The 21,559-nt window shown below is 41.0% G+C and overlaps 1 protein-coding gene across 5 annotated transcripts; it reads left to right on the forward strand.

The window, feature by feature from the left end:
* Positions 1 to 143: 143 nt before the first annotated feature.
* Positions 144 to 20,591, forward strand: NPAT (nuclear protein, coactivator of histone transcription). Of its 5 annotated transcripts, none has more exons than XM_081909556.1 (18): positions 144 to 354; positions 3,231 to 3,349; positions 4,075 to 4,135; positions 4,786 to 4,858; positions 5,624 to 5,664; positions 6,442 to 6,669; positions 8,132 to 8,213; positions 8,527 to 8,671; positions 9,491 to 9,582; positions 9,668 to 9,755; positions 11,257 to 11,362; positions 11,881 to 12,009; positions 13,723 to 15,336; positions 16,701 to 16,816; positions 16,909 to 17,008; positions 17,282 to 17,339; positions 17,928 to 19,050; positions 19,899 to 20,591. In XM_081909556.1, exons 1-18 carry the CDS (start codon positions 318 to 320, stop codon positions 19,974 to 19,976), a joined length of 4,290 nt encoding a protein of 1,429 aa, XP_081765682.1. In that variant the 5' UTR covers positions 144 to 317; the 3' UTR covers positions 19,977 to 20,591. The 5 variants fall into 5 exon arrangements, with proteins under 5 accessions (XP_081765682.1, XP_081765684.1, XP_081765685.1 ...); XM_081909558.1 differs by having other exon boundaries at positions 19,902 to 20,591; XM_081909559.1 differs by having other exon boundaries at positions 11,257 to 11,356.
* Positions 20,592 to 21,559: the final 968 nt, after the last annotated feature.

Consider the following 21,559-nt stretch of genomic DNA (forward strand, 5'->3'; position numbering starts at 1 on the left):
CGTGGCTGCTCCACGCTCATCACCAATCGACGTGGTGTTTTCCATCCCACTCGCGTTCTAATCCCGCCCCTCCTAACTGCTACTCCTACCCCCGCCGCCGCCGGAAGCGGAAAAGCTCCTGTTTTCTCTCCTGCTGCCGGAAGTCGGTGGGCGGGACGGAGGCTGACGGCTGCTGATGCTGTTGTGGAGAGGTTTTTGGGCGCGGAGAGAAAGGGGAGCGCGGATAACCGCCTTTTCTGGGAGTTGCTGCCGCCGCTGCCCCGCTGGGGCGGGAAGGGTGCGGACCCCTCCCCGTCCCTCCCTCAGCCCCCCTCACCATGTTACTGCCGTCCGACGTGGCCCGCCTGGTGCTAGGTAAGCGCGAGCGAAGGGTTCCTCTCCTGAGGGGGCTTCCGGGGAAAACGGGCCCTTCTTTTTGCTCCTGGACCCGCCGTGTGTCTGTGTGTGTTTCTGGGGGCCTCCGAGAAGGGCAGGCCAAGGGCGCCCCTCGCATCTGTTTCCAAAGCAGAAGAGGGACACGCCCGCGACCCCCAACTCCTAATTCATCGCCCCTGCCGCCACACTGTTGTGTTATCTTGTGAAAAGCTTTGCTCCCTCTCCTTTGCATATTGCTGTTCTTTATTTACTGTTCCATAGCCTGCCCTAAAAGCAGAAATATTGTCGATCGTTATTTTTGTAATTCACCCTCGCCGTCCTCCGCGGATCTAAAAGCTAAAGCGCGGTTAATTTTGTTTATTGCTTTACTCCACCGTAGCCCGTCTTCTTCCACTGGGATCAGGGGCTAAGGAGGTGCTTATTACTTTGTTACATATATATATATATGATGCTCTCCCAGCCGCCCACCTTTTATTCCCCCCTTTCTTTTCTTGCTAACATGGCTCCCAAAATGGCTTAGAATCACAAGATGGCTGTATGTGTGTTGTGGGGAGAGAAGGAAGAAGGGTGATTTTTGTAGCTTGCTGTTTTGGCTTTTCCTACTCTGTGGTTCTTTGTAGCTGTCATAAGTGAAATGTCAGTCTATGCACAGCATTGTGAGCCTAGGGCTTGCTGATCAGAAGGTCGGCAGTTAGAATCCCCGCAACGGGGTGAGCTCCCGTTGCTCGGTCCCACCTCCTGCCAACCTAGCACTTTGAAAGCACTGCAAGTAGATAAATAGGCACCGCTCCGGCAGGAAGGTAAACAGTATTTCCGTGCGCTGCTCTGGTTCGCCAGAAGCTTAGTCATGCTGGCCACATGACCCGGGAGCTGTCTGTAGACAAACGCTGGCTCCCTCAGCCTATAGAGCGAGATGAGTTCCGCAACCCCAGAGTCATCCGCGACTGGACCTAATGGTCAGGGGTACCTTTACCTTTATTCTTATATATACGTGTACAAGGGCTGCTCCCATCCAAACTGGACTACAATCTTATGCATGGTTAGCTGGAAATACTCAACTGAATAAGATGCAAATGCTCCACCAAATAAGGTGGAACTTACTTCCTAGCAAGCATGAGTAGAATTGCAGTGGCACCCTGGATTTAATGTTCCGGGAGAAGGGAGTTGAATCATTGAATTGTAAAGTTGAAAGAAATGCTGAGGATCAACAAGTCCAATGGGTGCAATGCAGGAATCTCATCTAAAGCTTCCATGACAGATGGCCATCCAACCTCTGCTTAAAAACCTCCAAGGAAAGCGGGTGCACCATCTTCCAAGAGAGTCTGTTCCACTTTTGAACAGCTCTAACCACCAGAAAGTTCTTCCTGGTGCTTAGTTGGAATCGCCTTTCTTTAGCTGGAATCCTCTTCCTCTCAGGAACTGGCAGTGATGCAGGCAGATGAGCAGTGTTGCACTATGTGTGCCGCTCCACCAACTGCTATTGCTCATAAGGGGGGGAGGCTATTTTATTTGCATAAATTCAATTTATAGCAAGCAAGAGAGGAACTGCTATCAGTAGTTTTTACAAACAAGAAAATATAACCAGCTGCTATTAACTTTGTTGTCAGTTAAATTCTTGTTTATATTCCCATTAAATTTAAATTTAATTATTAAAAATAGACAAAGCTATTTACATAATTGTTTAATAGCAGATGGTTTTGTTTTCTTTCATCATACCATACAGAGTGATTCTCTGAAGTCCACATGAAGACAAAAACACAGGAAAAAGTCACAATTGCTCTCAGTAAGGGAGCACTTGCACGCATCTTGCTATAGATTTCACATCACCCCAAAGAGGAGTTGTGGTTTTGTCAAATCCTAAATCTTGAATGCATTGCATTGTAATTAGGGTTCCCCACTACAAACCAAGCTTTGATGCAGATTGGGATCAATCTTCTCCTTGTCCACCCACCTGTGTTTGCTTGAGTGAAATCATGCTTTGCTACCCACGAGTTGCATGTGTCCCATCTTCAACATCACCAGACACCTACATAAGGTGCATAATGGGCTGGCATCACATGGTTGTTTTCCACATTGTAAGTTGTGTATCATTTCAGGCCACATGTGTTTAAACGTATCCTTTTATGTGTATACATTCAAATGTTATGTTTGTGTGTGGCTGCCAAGTGGATCAGATGTAAAGTGGAGCTGCACATATTTGTTCCCACCACCACCGTGCATAAACAGAACAACAGGAAAAGCAATGTCCACGCTGTTTCTTTGGTACATGGTTCATGTTTCCAGTTTGGTAATAAAGGCACAGATAGCAATATAAATATATATATTATCAGTCTTATCATGGGTTGCATCCTCGTTCATACCATATTTATGTGAATCTATTGCGCACCTCAATTTTTGAAACCTTGAAACCAAAAAAGGATTTGCTGGCGCCATCAAATCTAATGTGCTCCCTAATTTTCGTGAAGTGATTTGGCAAAAAAACGTGCAGATTACATTCAAGTAAATATGGTATTTTATAACTCTGAACTTTAAATCACTGAATTTCTGAAAATATTTATTGGCTTTCTTCAGAAAGTGTTTCTAGCTGCTGTTGTTGCTGGTTTTGAAATGGTATCGTAATGCGGCAATCCTAAATTTATCTGCTCAGAAAAAAGTCCCACTGTATTCAATGAGATTTTCTCGCAAGTAAGTGTGAGAACATTCCATATAAACCAGGCTAGACTCCTTTTCACAGTGGAATGATCATTTTTAAAACTCATGATAAATATATGAGTTTAAGTATAATATCATTGGCTTTAACTTCTTTCCTTGTTCATATTGGCACAAAGGGTCAGAAAATATTTTGTCTGTTACAGGTTATTTACAACAAGAAAAGCTTTTAGCCACATGTCGGGCATTTATACTAGAAAGCTCAGATTTAAAAGAATACGCAGAGCACTGTACTGGGGAAGGCTTTGTTCCAGCTTGTTTACTGGTGAGTACATATTTGTGAGAAAGGTGGCTGTACATTTTGATCAGCCCCTGAGCTTTCTACTTTCCAAGATAGTTCTGCATAATGAATATTTCAACTTAAGGTTGATTCAGGTAATAAATGTTAGGAGCTCAGCCTACACTCGAGTAGGACCCAGGTAGAAACACATGCCTGACTGGCATGTTCCCTCCCTCCTGGTCGATCATTCGGGAGCTTCAAAAGCTTTCTTCTGCCCAAACATCACAGTGACTGATGCCAACAGACACCAGCACACTTAGGGATCTGCAGAGCCTGCACAGTTCACATGACAGACCCCAGCAACTCAGCATGTTGGCTAATCTACTTTATTTACATATAAACACACACGGAGCACTGCAACATGGCTCCCTCTCTCTCTAGCATCAGACAGCAAAGAGAAAGAACAAAGGACAACAGTCACACTTCACAGAATACAGTAACACAAACATCCTGTCTCTGTCGCTTCCCACTCTGTGGAGTCAAAACATATACCGTCATGTGAAAGACAACAGTCCCATAACTGCAAATCATTTATCTAACAATAAATACCCCTCCACTGCATGGTGAGCTTTGGAGTCCACAGGAAAATTGCTTGCTTGAGTCCAAATGGCGTCCATAACCATTGTGCTTTGGATAGTCAAGACAGTTCCAGTATGTTGTTGCTGGAAGTTGTGTAGTTGAATGCTGTTCTTTTCCTTTTTTTTCTTTAGTCTCTCTTTGGGAAAAACTTAATCACCATCCTGAATGAGTATATCACAATGAAATCGAAAGGTAAGAAGGGGTGTTGGGACTGGAAGATACAAGTTATAGATTTGGCTATTTTCTCCATTAGTGGGGGGTATATTGTGCAATATGTTTTATTTAGATTTATAATCCACACTCTACTCGGTAACGTCAGGACAGAGTACATAAATTATTAAACACAATTATCTTTTTAAATAAAATAAATTCAAGGTGGCTTAAAATTAGTTTAGAATTTAAAAAAAAAGTCACCAATGAAAACAAAAGAGCAGGAGCAATAGACAAAAAACTTAACACCAGCCAGCCACTCAACAGCAGAAAGAAGGGACCAAGAAACTGCAAAGGAAGAGGAAAAACAAAACTAGCCCAGTGGGGACTGAGCAGAGTCAGAGCTGAGTGGTTGTTGCTGGGGGAAAGGGGGAATGGAATAGAATATACTTGAAGTTTGCATGGCTGGCTAGAACCCTTAGCAGAATTTTTCAACAGTGTGACATTTTCTTATATACCCCACTTGTACATCTAGACTCCAAAAATGATCCTCTTTATGCTAAAGCAGCAGCGCCATTTTTAAAGAAATTAGAATCATGATCTCTTTATTGTGTAGTTTTTCCAGTTGATTCATAGATCAACCATTCCTTTTCACATTTGACACAAGTTTTGTCTGATGTGTTTATTTAAAGAAGGAACAAATGATGTTCCAGCAATGATGTCATCTTTATGGAAGAAGTTGGACTACACACTTTCTCAAATCAGGTAATTCGTATTCAAAGCAAATACTAGTCTGCATGTCACAGGGAACCTTTGTCATCTTATTATAGGGCTACATTCCTCCTATATGCTTACTACGGTTGCATTTTGGTGACGTCTTGGTGTTTTCGTACTGATTTTATCTCACTGATGCTTGTAAGTTATTAGACGTAGCATGTTGATGTTTTAAAGCTTTGTCTGATCAGGATAATAAAAGTGGTGCCAAGGAAAGCTCCAGCCGCCTTTTATGGGCTGGGAGCGGACCACAGTGAAAACTGCTGCAGTCAGGTCCGCTCCCAAAGCCCTACCCTGCAGGCCCAGCCAGATTGGCTGAATTCAAATAGGGGGTTGGTGGGAACTCCTAAAGTGCTTTGTGGTCGGCCCAATGATTTGCAGCTACTGGTTGCACAATGGAATTTGCACCGGTGGGGGGTATCAACCACCACCCACCCCAAACTCTGTAAGCAGCCACTTCTGCAACCAACCAACCCCAAAGCACATATATAACACTTCCAAAATAAAACCAAGCTTATTTACTACAAAAATGTTAATCAGGGTGATGATGTATTTGAAAATTGTTCATCTTGCCATAGAAATATGTTACTGATAACAAAATTTTAATTATGTTTAATTTTGATCCCCACCCCCCGTTGCTTTAATCCCTAATCTAAATGTCCATGTAACTATTGTCTCACTAGTCCATATGAAGCCAAGTTTCCCTTACACTTGTATATTGAATTCTAATTTCACTTGGCAATTTGATTGTTGCAGGAGCATGCAGAATTCTGGTGCATTTTGTGCTCATCAACGGGGTATGTATCAGAAAACATCAATTTTATGTAATCTGAATTCCCCCCTCTAAAACCTTTAAACTTTTCCCAGTCCAAGAGGAAATCGACTGGAAATCAGTCGAATTCATTTCAGTATGACTTGTACATCATAGTATAATTAGAATTGCAATCTTATTGTAATAAGAAATTTTCTGAAATATTTATAGTAGAACTGTTAACATTTGAGAGTGTAAATGTGATGGATTTGGCCCATAGAGGCAGAGCTTAATATTTTCGTGGTGTATTAAAGCTGGAAATCCTTTATCTTGTATCTCTGAAGTAAGCATTGAGAGTTTTGTTTTCTTCATCACCCACCCAACAGACTGGCAAGTTCAGCTTGTCACTGTACTAGTTCAGAGTGATTGGAAGTAGGGAAACAACAGTTGTCCTGATCTGGAAGTGATCCAGGAAAATACCATGTGTTATTTCTGCCGTTTAAATCAGCTCTTGGACTCCATAATCCTGGAATGTGGACAAACTCTTTTCTCTTGTAGCATGTGTCAACACTCCTGAATCTTGTGTGTGATTCCATAGTAGTGCCAGCAAGCAGCTGGCTGCCTCTTTCAGTAGTTGACACCAAATCTATTTAGCAACAAAACGAACTGCATTCCTGATTTGGTTCAAAATTACTTCAGGGGTGAAGGAACATTTGGTTTTACTGCAGTGCCACAATTCAGCTCTCAAAGTAGTAAAGGCACAGCTTAAGAAACTAACAGTCTGTTGAGATGGGCTCCTATCTCCTTTTATGTCTTTTTCTAGGCCGCACAAGAAGTGCAATTGCAGATATGAAAAAGCAGAGATGTATTCCACAATCACTTCCCTCAAATTCAGGGTCCTCTGTAGCTCACCAGCCAGGACAATTGACCTCTGCTCCAATGGCAGCCACACAAGTTATTCTTAAACCAACTGTAATCCCAGTTATGGCCCAGACAAGATCAGGTTCTTCATCGGCACCCCAGTTCCAAGTACAAGAAAGCAATATTAACAGTAAGTTTGAATACTCAATTCTGTGGTCCTTGGGAGGGTGTCCCAGTGGTTGCACAGTTTAGCACAGTGTTAGGGAACCTCACGCTTGACCTCCAGGCCTCCCTATCTGGCCTATGGGACTCTCCCCAATCCACACACCATCCTGATCCACAACCCAGCTTCACAGCCTCTTTAGGTGTTTATTCCTGTCTGGAATAGGTCCTTGAACTCTGCTAATGTCTTTAGTTTATCTAGATGGAAGATAGAGAGGGATGTGTGAGTGTGAAGAAACTAGCTTACTGTACAAAGGAATAAAATTCACATGTGTTGCTCCACTTACTTTTGCCTCTGGCCCTGCCCAATACTGAAATGTGGCCACCTGAATGTTGCCCAGAAGGGAACATGGCCTTGAAAATGGCTCCCCACCTCTGGTTTAGCAGATCTCCCTCCCCACTTTCAGATACCTGTCAGGTGAAGCAGGAGGTTCTGCCTAAAGAGGAGTTCTCCTATCAGTTGCAGAAACCTCTGCAACTATTCCTGTCCCAACAATGAAGAAGACAAAAAAGATGTCTTCTGGGGATGAATCGGAGGATACGCATTATCCCTATAAGCTAGCATACTTCTTTTCTTTTTCGTTGAGACCAGTGGAAAAGAAAACCATTTAAAAACAATACAGCCACCCCACCCCACTTTCTACTCTAGCAGTGTGAACCTGGCAGGGCTTTGATTTTTTTTTCCTGCTCCTCCACCCTGGGTTGTTCCTCCTTTGCCCCCCAATTGTTACTAGTCCTTTGTTTTCCATTTGTGTATGTTTGTGAGAGAGTGGTTAGAATGGATATGCTGAAAGAGCCAGGTGAACTGAAAGCAATGAAACTGGCTTTCTGACACTAAACCTGGGAAATGTGTTAGAATCTATAGTTTTCCCTGAAAACACAACAAAACATCCTCATGACCTGGTTATTTGAGAGATCATCTTATTGATTTTACACCCAGTAGATCACTGTGTTCTTCTACGTGAGAGTTTCTCCTTGACATTCCTAAAATAACTGAATCCCACTCCACAGTAACCCCTAGCAGGGTTTTCAGTGCAGCTGCTCCTTTGTTGTGTGGAATACCATTGCTGCTGAGATAAGACAGGCACCCACTGCTTGTACTTGCTGATCAGTTAAATATATTTTTGTTTCAACAAGCTTTTCCACTCAGATGAAAAGGTCTGTCTTAGGTGTTCATTATCAATAGTTTTAAAACCCATCTTTACTTGTTTTTTGTACTGCTTAAAAAACCTTTTCAGGTATTGTTTCTGTAAATTGCCTTGAAACACATGTGGAGGATGAGAAAGAAATAAAATGGGGAAAATATTTTGTTTAAAAAGAGAGAAGAGGGAAATGTCTACCGTATTTCAATTGCCTGTTGTCATTTGTCATTGCCTTTCCTATTGGCAACAGAAAATGTTTGGTAGCCTAAAAAATCTTTCTTTTTAAAGCAGGAGACACTGCAAACTTGGTTTCTGCACCCCAAGAACGGAAGCTTCACTCGAGCATGGTGTCTCCCGGAAAAAGAAAAGGGTAACTGCTAATTTTTGGCTAATGTGCTTTATAATTTATGAATCTTGTTTATGTTTTGAAGGGCACCTAATCCTCTATTTACAACAGTGTATTCACCCTGCTCCTTTTTACTATTCCCTTCTGTATGAATTCATTTGAAGTCACTTCCCTCATTTCTGCCCTCAACCACAGGGCTACATAGTTGTGCTCACGTACCTGGGAGTAAGCCCCATTGAACTCAATGGAATGAATAGATAAGATTTACAACATGAGTTGCAGTAAATTTCCTAAATTTATGCCTTTCTCATTTCTTTAAACTTCTGAAATACTTCAGTGACTTCCAGAAGAAAAAAAGCATTGTATCATCGGGATCACAATTATCCAATTGTGATTTACGGGACACTGCAATGGTGGAAGAAGAAAGCTCACCCATGGAAGAAGGAAGTGAACAGCTAGAACTTATAGAGGGTGACCTTCCAGTAAGCCTTTAAAAAAAAACTGCAGAACAGCATTTACTTTCGTTTTTCTACTCGCCTTTTCTTTCTCCTTCCCCACACCCTTGCAGTTTGTTATTGCAATTCCAGCTTCATTTATTGCTATGAAAAATTCAGGTAATAAGGCATTTTTAAAGACTTTCCAGAGTGTGTCCCTTTTTGGTATAGCTTATAATGGTGTTTCTGGGCCAACTTTTAAATTTAATCCAGAAAGGTTTAGATGTATGACATGTAGTCTCTATGTCTGTACACACATATGAATGTATAAGGGCCAGCCCAAGAGATTTTGGCACCTGAGGCAGACACCAAAATTGTACCTCCCTCCTCACCAGAGAAGAAGAGATCAGGGAAGAATTATATCAGGAACAAGGGGTGGAAGAAAGATTGACATCGGGATCTGCTGTTCCAGTGGACCCTGCTGCCTGAGGCGGTCACCTTACCTTGCCTCATGGGTAGGCTGGCCCTGAATACATATAATAAATGTGCATAAAGTATATAATAGTATATAAAGTATAAATAGGACTTAAATCTTGCTTCTCTTAAGATTGGTTTGGAGACGTGAGAGCAATTTAGAATTGGTATACTAAAAGAATCATAAAGACCCCGAGCATTATCTAGTCCAACTCCCTGCAATGCAGGAATTTTAACTAAAGTATCCATGACAGATAGCCATCCCACCTCTGTTTAAAAACATTCAGTGAAGGAGGCACCTCTGGATAAGGGGGTGGGGTGTTACTTAATAGTGCTGGTAGAATCAGTTTTTCTTCTTTAGTAATTTTGGACTGCTTCAAATTTGTTTTCTAGCAAATGATTATTGAAAATGCCAGAGAGAAAATTCTGAGCAACAAATGTCTTCAGGAGAAGCTAGCTGAAAACATTAACAAATTCTTGGGCAGGTAAAAGAACCTTCTTGACACCTCCTGTTCCAAATCTGTAAATTATTTTGGAAGCCTGCTAATTATTTGTAACTGTCTGTTCCAGTGATGGCAATATTTCTCAGACAGCAAAACAGGCAGACAGTGGCCCAACAATACAAGAGTCCTCAATTGATGAATTCCTTGGTCTTCAGGTAAGTTTCCAAGAACTAGTGCACACTCATATATAAAATGTATTTGATGCCTGACATGCATTTGTAAGTGAAAAAGCACACCAAATAGTTAAAGAATCAGCCCACATTTCTTCCTTTAAAGCAGACTGCATTACTTGTCACTCACTTAGCCAAGCTGCAGACCACCAGCTGTGTATGACAGCCATCAGTGCTTGATAAACCACTTTCTTTTGCTGTCTTCATGGGACTGCAAAGGCCAAAGCAGGCCACAGTATGTTGCTGATGCTCCGCATTTCACCTTGGTGGCTTGCAAGTTGTGCAGACCTTACAAGTAACTGAGGCACAGTTAACTGGAAATATTATTACCCTGAACCTTATTGAAATTAATGAGAGCTGTACAATAGCACAGTTACCATCCTTTGTGACTATCAATCAGTAGGACTTCTCCTAAAGAAGTTCTTGGTTGTGCTTAAAATCATGGTTTTGGTTGCTATGTCTACACCAGGCATCCCCAACCTTTGGCCCTCCAGATGTTGTGGACTACAATTCCCATCATCCCTGACCATTGGTCCTGTTGGCTAGGGATCATGGGAGTTGTAGGCCAAAACATCTGGAGGGCCAAAGGTTGGGGATGCCTGGTCTACATGATCTGTTAAGTGAATTTTATTTACAAACTGAGTGGTACCCAACTACATTCTACTCAAGAGTAGACTGTTTGAAATTAATGCCTATAAATTAGTAATACACATTAATTTCAGCTGTCCTACTCAGTATGACTAATGTCAGATACAGAAACTGAGGTTGATGTAGTTTTGTAATGAAACTTATTTCAAATATTTTTATACAACGTTTCCAACTACTGAGCCACTGTATTTTGTACTGACTGAAGTTTCAGAACCATCTTAAAGGGAAATAACACAAAGGACAGTTAAGCAGTCTAGCATACGAATCTTGTGCACTAATAGCAAGCTTGATTGTCTGAATATGGATATGTTTGTAGCCAAAACACTACCATCTGCACACATATGGGGCAATATCTATGGGCTTAGAGAAACTCCATGGTTTCCAAAAATTGAAAAACTTGGGGAAGAAGAGCCCAGTGAGGACTGAGCATTCTTTGAGGGCACAGAGAGCTTGCTGGCTATCAGTTGAGGCAGAGTGAATGGGGAAACTATATTTAAGAGTGGGGCAGATGGGAATGGAGTACCCAGGGAAAGAGTATGGCTGGCTGGGTAGAACCCTGAATTGGGAGTATTCTGCACTACTGATTTGTTGCTGATCCCAATTTATGTGTATATATTTCCCTTGACACCTTTTGGAACTATAGTAGAAACAAGTTCAGTCAAGATGGTTGGTGTCACTTCAGCTTCTACCATTGAGGTCTGGTTTATTTTATAAATTCCTTCTGATTTTTCAAGAAGGTTTTCTTCCTATGTTACCTTTCAACATACATTTTACATCTAGAGAGAACAGTTTACATCTTCCAACTTATTTGTGGATTATTTTTATATCACCTACATAGCAGGGTGAGATTCACATGACCGAAGAAGCCATCCAGGAGATTCTGGAGCAAACAGAGTCAGATCCAGCATTTCAAGGACTCTTCGATATATTTGATTTTGGTGCGGGTTAGTTATCACTTTGAATACTTTGCAATGAAAGGGTAAGGGGTGGTCTGGTTTAATTTCAGTGGGTCTATTCTGAGTAGAGCGAGCATTGGCTACAGTCCTATGTTCTGGCCAATTTCATATGTTGAGAAGTCAGTTATCACCACTTAAGAGTTTTGTAGGAACTTGGCATATTATGCCTCATATTGTTGTAAAGTATTTATGGGTCTAGCACTTCAGCATTTATGTAGCTGTCTGTAACTGATGCACACCAAGTGCCACACATGCTCACAGAGGACTCCCTAAATGTGTGGTCTACAGTTCATATCTAGTTTGTTAAATGTCAAGTAGTACAAATATTTGGAATCAATATTTATAACTTTTGCTCTTCCACGATTGCCCAAAATACTTTTATGGATGATTGATTTAGTGGAAACAGAAAAACAGACCTGATTAAGGAATATATGTTAGTTATAATTTGTGCATTGAATCAAATATTAGTACTCTTCCAGTTTATTTTTCCATTTCTTTTAAAACAGGTAAAGCTAAGGGTGGAAGAAATGCTTCTCACAGTATTTCCACTCAGAATGGGGGACTAGAGAATGCAATCTTAGTGGACGAAGAAAGCCTAGGAGCACTTGAAAGTTTTATTGCAACAAAGGAAATCAGTAAGCACTTCTTCAAAGCTTTCCAGTTATCTTCAATACTTGTAGAATGTCCTTTTGTTCCAGGGCCTAGAATGTTAATTGTTAACCCTGCACAAATGATAAAACATTATTAAAGACTGGGAGATTTGAGATGTGCAATTGTGGACATGTTAAAATTACTGTTACTGCAGTCCTGTGTACACAAAGTAGGAAGTGAATCCTATTGAAATGGATGGGACTAACTTCTAGATAAACATCCAAAGGGCTGGGCTGCAAGTTGCTTAATTGACATTTGAGTTTCTTTGAGACTTCAGTCTTCTTTTGAAAAGGTGAGCCTTGTTGTTCTTTATATAGCCTAATGATAACAGCTGCTTTGACTTCTAACCAAGGTAACTTTGTCCCCTTCTCTCCTTTCCGTAAATCAGCTTAGAATGACAGCTAATGCCAACTGTTGGCTTTGGAGCTCAAATGCCATTCTGATTACATTCTGATTACAAGTCAGTAGCACAAAACTAGATTTAAGAGCATGTGCTAAAGTAACTCCCCAACACTAGCCTTAATTAGTTTCTATATGCTGCAAACCATTACCAGCAATGTGGAGATTATTCAGACCACAGGTCCTACATTGTGATGTGCAGAGTCCAGTCCACTCTTTAGTTTAGAAAGTATGCTAGTTCCACTATAGCCATCTCTCTTTCAGCCCAATAAGTCTTTCTCCAGCACCCCATGGGTCGTGGATGGAGTCCCGTCATGCTCTTTGTGAGATACGTAAGTGGTAAAGCAATGCTACAGCCTGAATGAGTGAAAATAGAGGTGGAGGAGTTCTAACCTGTTTCTAGAATTTACCTTTCTTGGAGGCGAAAGACCAGGGTGGGCTTAATGAACTTATTTCATATGGCACTTGTGTGTGTTACGTCCCATATATTTTTGTAGCACCATGGATTTCAGTGAAGCTGACGACCTTCATAGTACTATGATAATGTAAATGGATTACAAATTGTTTCCCTGTCTTTAAACTAGACTCATATATTATATTAGACAAAATCAGCTTCATAGCTGTTATCATAGAAGCATAGAGTTGGAAGGGAGCCTTAGGGTCATCTAGTCCAACCCCCTGCAATGCAGGAATCCCAACTAGATCATACATGACTGATGACCATCCAACCTCTGCTTAAAAATCTCCGAGGAAGTGGAGTCCACCACCTCTTGAGGGAGTCTCTTCCATGGTTAAACATCTCTTACTGTCAGAAAGTTCTTTAGTTGAAATCTCCTTTCTTATAACTTGAATCCATTAAATACAGCTTTGTAAATTCGGAGTGCAAGATATCCCCAAACAATAATAGCCACCCCAAACAATAACTACCATTACTACTGCACTGAGAAATTAGATGAGAAACTTTAAAACCAGATGGTTCTATTACTCCTTGAACTTATGCTTATTATATTTTAAACGACTTCCAATCACTTAAGACACAACAATCAAATATTTTCTAATAAAATACTCATCTGTACATAGAAGGGTGGCTAAAGGGGAGAGTTTCAGATGTGGATAATGGTCCTCCCTGGATAAAGGGAGGGCAAAACAATGACATGGTTCTTAAGAGGCCAGTGCAATTTTTTTAGTATCTCCATGTGTTTTACACAAAAGTGGTGTAATCTATTTTTGTAACATTATTCTGGCATGGGGTGTCCTACAACACTAGATTGTAGTGAAACTATGTTGATCTGTTGCAGGTGATAATTCCCAAGTAACTCTGTCATACACAGAAGAGCATTCAAAAGAAGCACATGTTCCAAAGACTGGTTGCAGTGGTAGTGAAGTCACCTTGGAAGAACACCTGGAGATGCAAAATGTAGGAGTTGAAAAATTTCCCAGGGACTCTAAAGTGAGGAGTGAAAGTGACCCTGTAGAAATGGGAATGGCTAGCCAAAGAACCAAGCACAATACAGTCTTTGAATCTGAGCAGAATCATGTCTCTGACCCAGAGTTCAGTGGACACAGTGTAGGCTCTTGCAGCAAACAAGGAACAGCAGAGAGAGACGGTAGAACTGATAAAGACCTCTTATGTCAAGATCTTCAAAACTTGCCTCATTTGCAGTATGATCAGTTGGGTGTGATGCATATCTCACTGTCTGGAGGAGCAGAGAGTTGTTCATTGTCTAATAATATACTAGCGGAAAGGACAAATGCAAAATTGCTATCCCCTCTGAGAGCTGCCCGAAATGAAATGCTGAAAGGAACTATTGCAGCCAACTCTAGCCATTCAGCAGAAACAAATAAAAATCTAGAGCACATAATGGGACAGCCAGCTGAACTTCCTGTACCTGGCCAGCAAAACCCAGATAGTCATGCTGCCTCTGATTGTCAAAACCAGGATAAAATTGAGTCTGATTCTGCTGCAGCATTTGTAGCGAATGCATCTGATCCAAATGCTGTAGAGCTCCAGCTTGAAGTTGTGGATACTTCCAACAGCCTCCGTTCAGATGATCAGCCTGTGCACCAAGAACTTTGTTCAAAACCTCAAAACCAGAAATTGGAAGGCTCTGAAACCTCACAGATAGAAATGCAAGAGCCATCATCTTCCACAAAATCAGATGCAGATAGCTTATTTCGGTCTTCTGATAATGAGGGGCGTTCAGAGAGATCAACTGATAGCAACCCCACCACATCTGCTGCGTGTTGCTCTCCTCCTCCAGAACCAGTGGGAGAATCAAGTCCAGGGAACAAAGAATCAGGCAGTGTTTCCTCTAGTAGTCAAGCCACAGATGTAGATCCCTCCAGCGTAGTTTCCTTAAAAATCATTATCAGCGATGAGACATTCATTTCAGCAGATGCCGAGCTGAACAATGCAGTTTCCAGCATCGCTGGAGAAAACTTGCCGACTATAATCCTGTCCTCGCCAGCTAAATCAGCAGCCAAGCTAACGGAACCAGCCAGATGCATAACTTCGGAAGAGGTTGAAAGAACTGGAGATTCAGCTTTGGTAGAACAGAATCTTCTTGTGCTCAGACCTCAAGACTCTGTCGCGAGTACACTCAACATATCAAATGAGGAGTGTGCTGTTTTTTCCATTGCTGGGACGTCCAGCGTTGCCAAGGATGGGGGATTTATACAGCTGATGCCAGCCACAAACACATCTTTCAGCAACTCCAATGGTGTCTATATTGCCACCTGTATGACTGAGCCAGCTTTAAATACAAACGTTACTCCCTCAAACTTGGTTATGTTGCCTGGCAGTTCAACATCTCTTGCATCGCAGGTTCCAACACCACAGCAGTTACGGACTCCTCCTAGAACAAGCAACTTGTTTGCCATGAACCCACCAATGTCGCCAAACTTTTCACAGGGTAACTATTGGTTTAAAACCGTAACTGAAGCTTATACTGGTTTTGGTCATAAGTCTGTTGCTTTACTATTTAAATGAGTTAGAACTTACATATTACATTGCTCTTCACTTGTAGGTAACTTATAAAATGTGTTTATGGTAACCAGATGCAAAAATCATGCAGCTGATTTCAAAATAATCCAGTTTCCCATAACAGAAGCAGAAGAGTTTCATTGTATGGTTTACTTTCAAATGGTTCCTGTGGCCAGTAATATCTAAACCTTGATTCCATGGATTTAATACCCATTTAGCACTATGGAATTTGTGCTTAACTTGTGACAAGTCAAAAATCAGTGGGTGGCAAGTGAATTGACATATTTGCTTCTTTAGAATTAAGTACCAAGGATCTTGAGTGGTATGCGCATGCATTCAAATACGAAGAAAAGTTGATTTAAGAAAGCTACCCCTTTGGGTTAGAGGCTGAGATTTCTTTGTTTCTGGATCTCACTATTTGTTTCTGGAGCTCACATAACTAGTCTGGAGTGAAAGCTGTATTCTGGCTTGAAGTTTGTTCTAAAAATGGAATGAGAACTAAGAGCAGTATACTAAGAGTTGCCTCACCCTTAGGATACCTACTGGGTTGCATGATCAGTGATCATGGATGATGAGAGCTCCTGTCCACAACATCTGGAGGGCACTACATTGGTTACCTCTGCCATAAGACATTAAGTTGATGGTTGCCTTGCACATCCCCCCCGAGTTATTGTTGAAAGCTCTAGACTGGAGCACCTAACCAATATGTTGAGATGGGAGAAAGCAAAACAAAGGAGCCCTTCCTGGAATTGAAATGCATTGGAGAAGCCTGGTTTCTTAGGAACACATACACAGTCACAGGGGTTTCTTTGCTTCTTTTCTTGCCTTATTGTTCATCTGCCACACAAATAGTTGCTAAAATAGATGTGAATGCAGGCAACGTGTCAGACATTACTTCCTCCCTATAGCTGTGTACCTAGCAAAGGCTGGGTCACTCCCATGCAGAAGAACATATTCCTATTTTAGCCCTTTGCTTTAGAGAACTTGCTGTCTGCAACCTGCTGTATATATAGGGTGGTGTTCTTCATAGCAAGATATCTCAGCTTAGTAGCAATAATGTGGTTAGAGCTATTTACTGCTCTTTCTTTAAAGAGCTTATAGCTGCTTATATAGGGTTCCCAGGGAGTCTGCCTTCCAGGTAGCTTACAGGGTCATACACACTTAGGCTTACTGGTAGAACAGTGCCATTTGCCTTTGGATCATTCTCTGAAATTGGATCATTGGCACAGAGAGTGAGAGAGACTCTCTGAGTAAGTACTAACAGCTTGCTCACATGAGTCCTTTGATTTTCAGGTTCTGCCATCATAATCGCATCTCCAGTACAACCTGTGTTGCAAGGAATGGTGGGAATGATTCCTGTATCTTTAATGGGGCAAAATGGACATACATTCTCAGATCCTTCCCGTCAGGTAAAACGCTGCTGCTAAATTTCCATACTGTCATTCTTGAGTTGGAAAATCTTGTGAGAAACCTTCATTGTGCTGCTTTCACTTTCTCCAAGGTTCTGCACATGCCAGTACAGACTTCTTTGGGTGGTGGTGTTCCTAAACTACCTCTCCCTCCCAAATCTCAGAGGATCCCAAGAAACAAGACAAATACAGGTGAGCTAGTGATGTGGCTGAAGGAAGGGAAGTCTGTTTCTAGCATGGGAAGAATTCATAGGTTGCCAGCTCAAATCTGATTCCTTCCTCAGCAGCCCAAGATACTCAGTTCTGCAGGTAGAAACTATTGTAGCAGACTGTATATAATGTTTGACTTGTCTTTTTCTTCCATATGAAACCTAGAGTATGCTTCTTTAGATGCTGTTAATTTTTTAAAAAAATCCAGACTTGTTTCTTTTAATTAACATTTTGATTTTTAAACAAATGTTTTAGGAAAGTTGGTACCCAGTGGATCTGAGCCTATAAATCGTCCCGCTTCTCATGCACAAAGGTCAGTTAAGTTGCATTCCATAAAATGTGTTTTTTTCCCCTCAGTTCTCAGCATTTCTGGGAAGGCACTTGCATGGTAAAATATATGAGCAGTCCATAGTTATTTCTGCCATTTGGAGTGATAATGTTTAGGCATTGCAATCATGGGAGCTGCTAGCAAACATAATAGTGATCACTAACTTCACACATTATATTTTTTCACTTGAGTGGTTTGGACTGTTTTCTACATTGTTCCTTAGTAGCCTTTGAAATTTTGGCTTATAGCAACTGATAGGGAGTTTAAACTTTCTTGTAGCTGTTACTTTCCATTTGTTCAAAGAATTTCGTTTTTAAAATAGTGGCAAATGTGTATTTTAACATGAATGTTTAAATGAGGGTTCAGAAACTTTATTGGGTAGTTAAATTAAAGTGGGTATCTCTTCTCCCTGTTAGTTGCCTTCAAGGCCTTGTTCTTTAGAAGAAAAACTTTTCTAGGATTTGGACAAGGAAGCACCTCTAGCAATAGCTTTTAAAAATACACCAAAATAATTGAAAATAGAAATTTCATAACAGGATTGTCAGATAATCCCTGCCCTTTTCCCCCATTCAGAAATGCAAACTCAGACAAGAATGTTTGTGCAGAATTGAAAAAGAAGCTGGAGACAGTTGCTCTTGACACCCTAAGTTCCGCTTCCAAACAGAATGAAAGCCATAGGAGAGTGCTTTGCTTTGACAACACTCTGGCTGCTCCAGTAGGAAGTATTCCAGCATCACAGAAAGAAAGGAGTGAAAACGCTTTATGCTCTGGGAATTCTCCCAGCGCTGTGCTTTCAACTGCTAAAACTCAGTCCTGCAAGAGGGAACGAGAGAGAACTTTGCCTAGGATTTTATGTAAGCCTGATATTACTAGCAGAAACTTGACTGCAAAGGACACCCAATCTGAGAAGAGACATTCAGGTCCAGGATTGGCATCGGATGTGTTAAGAAAACAGACTGCAAATAAAGAGAACGAATTGGAAAGGACTGTTGACAAACCCCCCAAAAACCAGGAGGTGGCGACTCTCTCAAACGGCCAACAGAACGTTAGCCTTCATAATGAGAAGAACACCTCCTCTGCTCAGGAACTGACTAAAAAGCAGGGGCTGCAGCCAAATGCAAATTGCAAAATTTCAGCAGCTTTACCTTCAAAGGAGCCAAAAAAAGACCAAAACAGGTCTGCCAACCAAGCCCATTGTTTGACCAGTCCATTAACTAAACAAGCTGTGGAAATGCTGCATGACATTCAGAGGCAAAGCCCCGCTAGTAAACTTCCTGAAAATGTGGATTTGCCAGTACCACGCACACCTTCAGGAACTGGCGATAGACACTCTGAGGATACCTTTGATATAATAAGGACGCCCACGTGTAGACGGTATAGTGAAGACAGTACAACACCACGGATCATGGTCCCTCCAGCTACTCCTGACTTGCCAGCCTGTAGCCCAGCTAGTGAAACAGGCAGTGAAAACAGTGTTAGTATGGCTGCCCACACTTTAATGATACTTTCACGAGCAGCCATTGCAAGGACTAGTACCACTACACCTCTTAAAGACAATACGCAACAGTTTAGGTCTTTGAGAAGTGCAAAAAAAAGGAAACCAGAAGATATGGTTGAATGTGAGAGGAATGCCCGGACTGCCAGTAAAAAAGATATGCAGAACTTTACAGTGCCAATAAAAAAGAAGAAAGTGAAGGTAAGTAAACTAGTCCTTTCAAACATAATTGCATGGTACTGTTTCTGTTCCAGCACAGCACCTACAGGCAGAAGAAGAGTTAACAGCTTTTAATCCCATTGTCTAGCTAAATGGCCCAGAATGGGAAGCATCATAATGTATCCTGCAATATGCCTTTTCTCAAGCTCACATTGGCATTCCTAAACTAATGGAAATGGTTCCTTCATTTTTTACTTGTCACAACTTTTCAGAAGAAATCTTTGGCTGAGGAGACATCTCCCCGTCTTTAGAGCTTGTCTTAATGAATCTTTAGAATCACAGTTGCTTGCTTAACCAATGTTTGCAAGCTAGCCTGTATTGGTCTGCTGTAGTTGTAAGAGACTGCAGGTATTGCAACCTTTATGATTATTTTTTTAATAGCTATGAAGTTTTGGTACACTTACCAGTTGACCATTTAAGCCTATGTCCACTGTTGGACTACATATACTTATATATAGACTTGAGAAGTAAACAAAATTACATTAGGGAAGAATCTCAATAGGTGTTGATGCAGAACATTTAAATGTCATGGGTCAGGGATGGTTTGTTCCAAAGGTTGATTTTGCCTTTTGGACAGGATGAGACGTGATCCTGGTTTTTAATTTATTTAATGCCCAAAAAGTGGTGGGTGGAAAGCAGCCCAATACTATAAGTGTAGGCCTGCATAATCCCAAAGAACTGTACAAGCTACTTTTGAAAAAGACAGGAGATCCCACTCATTGGTTTATACAGATAAGCATGTTTTTGTGTTGAGTTCTGTGGAACTAAGCAATTTTTAAGCACCTAGATCTTGTTTGCCTAAATGGTTGTGTGTTTTTTTCCTTTTTCAGCAGAAGAAGCTACCAATCGCATTTCCTGCTGGAATGGATGTGGATAAATTTTTGTTATCTTTGCATTATGATGAATAAAAACTGAACTGTTCATTGGTCTTTTGCAACTTTGAGGTGAAATAACAAAATGGAGTGCAGTTGATGCATTCAAGTGTCACTGCATATTTAAAAAGACACGCTGGTTCTGAAGAAAGTTGCTAGCTTATAAATAACTTGGCAGATCAACTTCTGAGGAAGCACTTAATGTACAACCAGTTAAGTTTGCACAGTTATACTTGTGGGGATAATGTAAATATTGTACAGCTGTTGGAGTTGTAAAACAACAAGGTACTACTTTTATTAACACTGGGGGTTGGATGTGTTTTGCAAAATGTGCACATTAACTGCTCAGACATTTTCAGTGTCATACATTGTTGAGCCAAATTACGCTTAGAAGCAGGTTCTGTTGAACTGTGGAACTTGCTTTTCAGTCATCGTGCTTGGGGTTATAGCCCAGGACAGATAGCTGGCTCAAGTTGGAAAACATAAGGTAATGGTTAGCAAAGTCTTAAATTGGATAGCTAGCTAACTTCTAACGATAACAATTCAGCTTGTCTTACAGTGGGAATTTCCCCAACCTGGTTCCCTTGTGCCTGTCTTTTCCTCTAGTTGCAAATCTGTTACAATAAAGGCTTTTTCAACTTTCTTACTATATTTACGAATATTAAGAGGCAATTTATTTTTATTCCATTTAACTTTAAAATACACCTGTAAATGACACTAACCCAGTGTGGTGTGTTTTCGAACATTTCCTAAAAGTTGTTGCATTTAATACACACCCTTAATATGAGTTCCTCTTCCCAAAGAGATGTTTGAAACATGACTGCCATGAATTGGGATTTTTAACCCAAGCCATTGACCATGGAGGAGGGGGGAATCTGTTGTCTCCTTTTTCTGGTACAGCTCCTCAGGAGGATAGGATTTACTAAAAAGGATACCCTATAGAACCAACTGCTCTGTTGTAGTGTGGTGCTAAAGTTCAACCACAATGTTATCAGTTGTGAGAGAGCAGATTACTCACACTAATGTAGCTTGGGAATCCCTACAATGTAGCTTTGTTCAATTTTTATATTTTCAACTGCTTTTTAATCTGGAAGCAAATGATCAGTTGCTCAAGGTATGCAGCTCTGGCCATTTTTTAGGGAAACTTTATATCAGTCAAGAAAAATTTGTGAGGTAGTACCTTGTCGGTATATCACTTTTATACACACACTTTCCTCAGTGTTTATGAGGTTCCTGAGCAATCCTTTATAAAGGTGTAATAGCAAATGTTAGGTGCAACATCCAGTTGTGTCCACTTGCTCGTGCAACAGGATTTACAGTTTATCTTGTCCCCCAACCCTTTGCAGATTTGGAAGGATATGCAAACAACTGTTCATGCTATGCTGGATCACACCCCAGCTTTTGAAAGTTACTTCAAGTATACTTTCTAAATTGTCAATTTAAGTAGACCAACTTGCTGCTTTTGTTGTCATCCTTTGTAGAACCAACTAATAACTATTAGTACAGTGGTACCTCTGGTTACGTACTTAATTCGTTCCGGAGGTCCGTTCTTAACCTGAGGTACCACTTTAGCTAATGGGGCCTGCTGCTGCCGCACCACTGGATCACAATTTCTGTTC

The sequence above is a fragment of the Podarcis melisellensis genome, assembly GCF_964234715.1.
Source record: "Podarcis melisellensis genome assembly, chromosome: 4".
Classification (NCBI taxonomy): Eukaryota; Metazoa; Chordata; class Lepidosauria; order Squamata; family Lacertidae; genus Podarcis; species Podarcis melisellensis.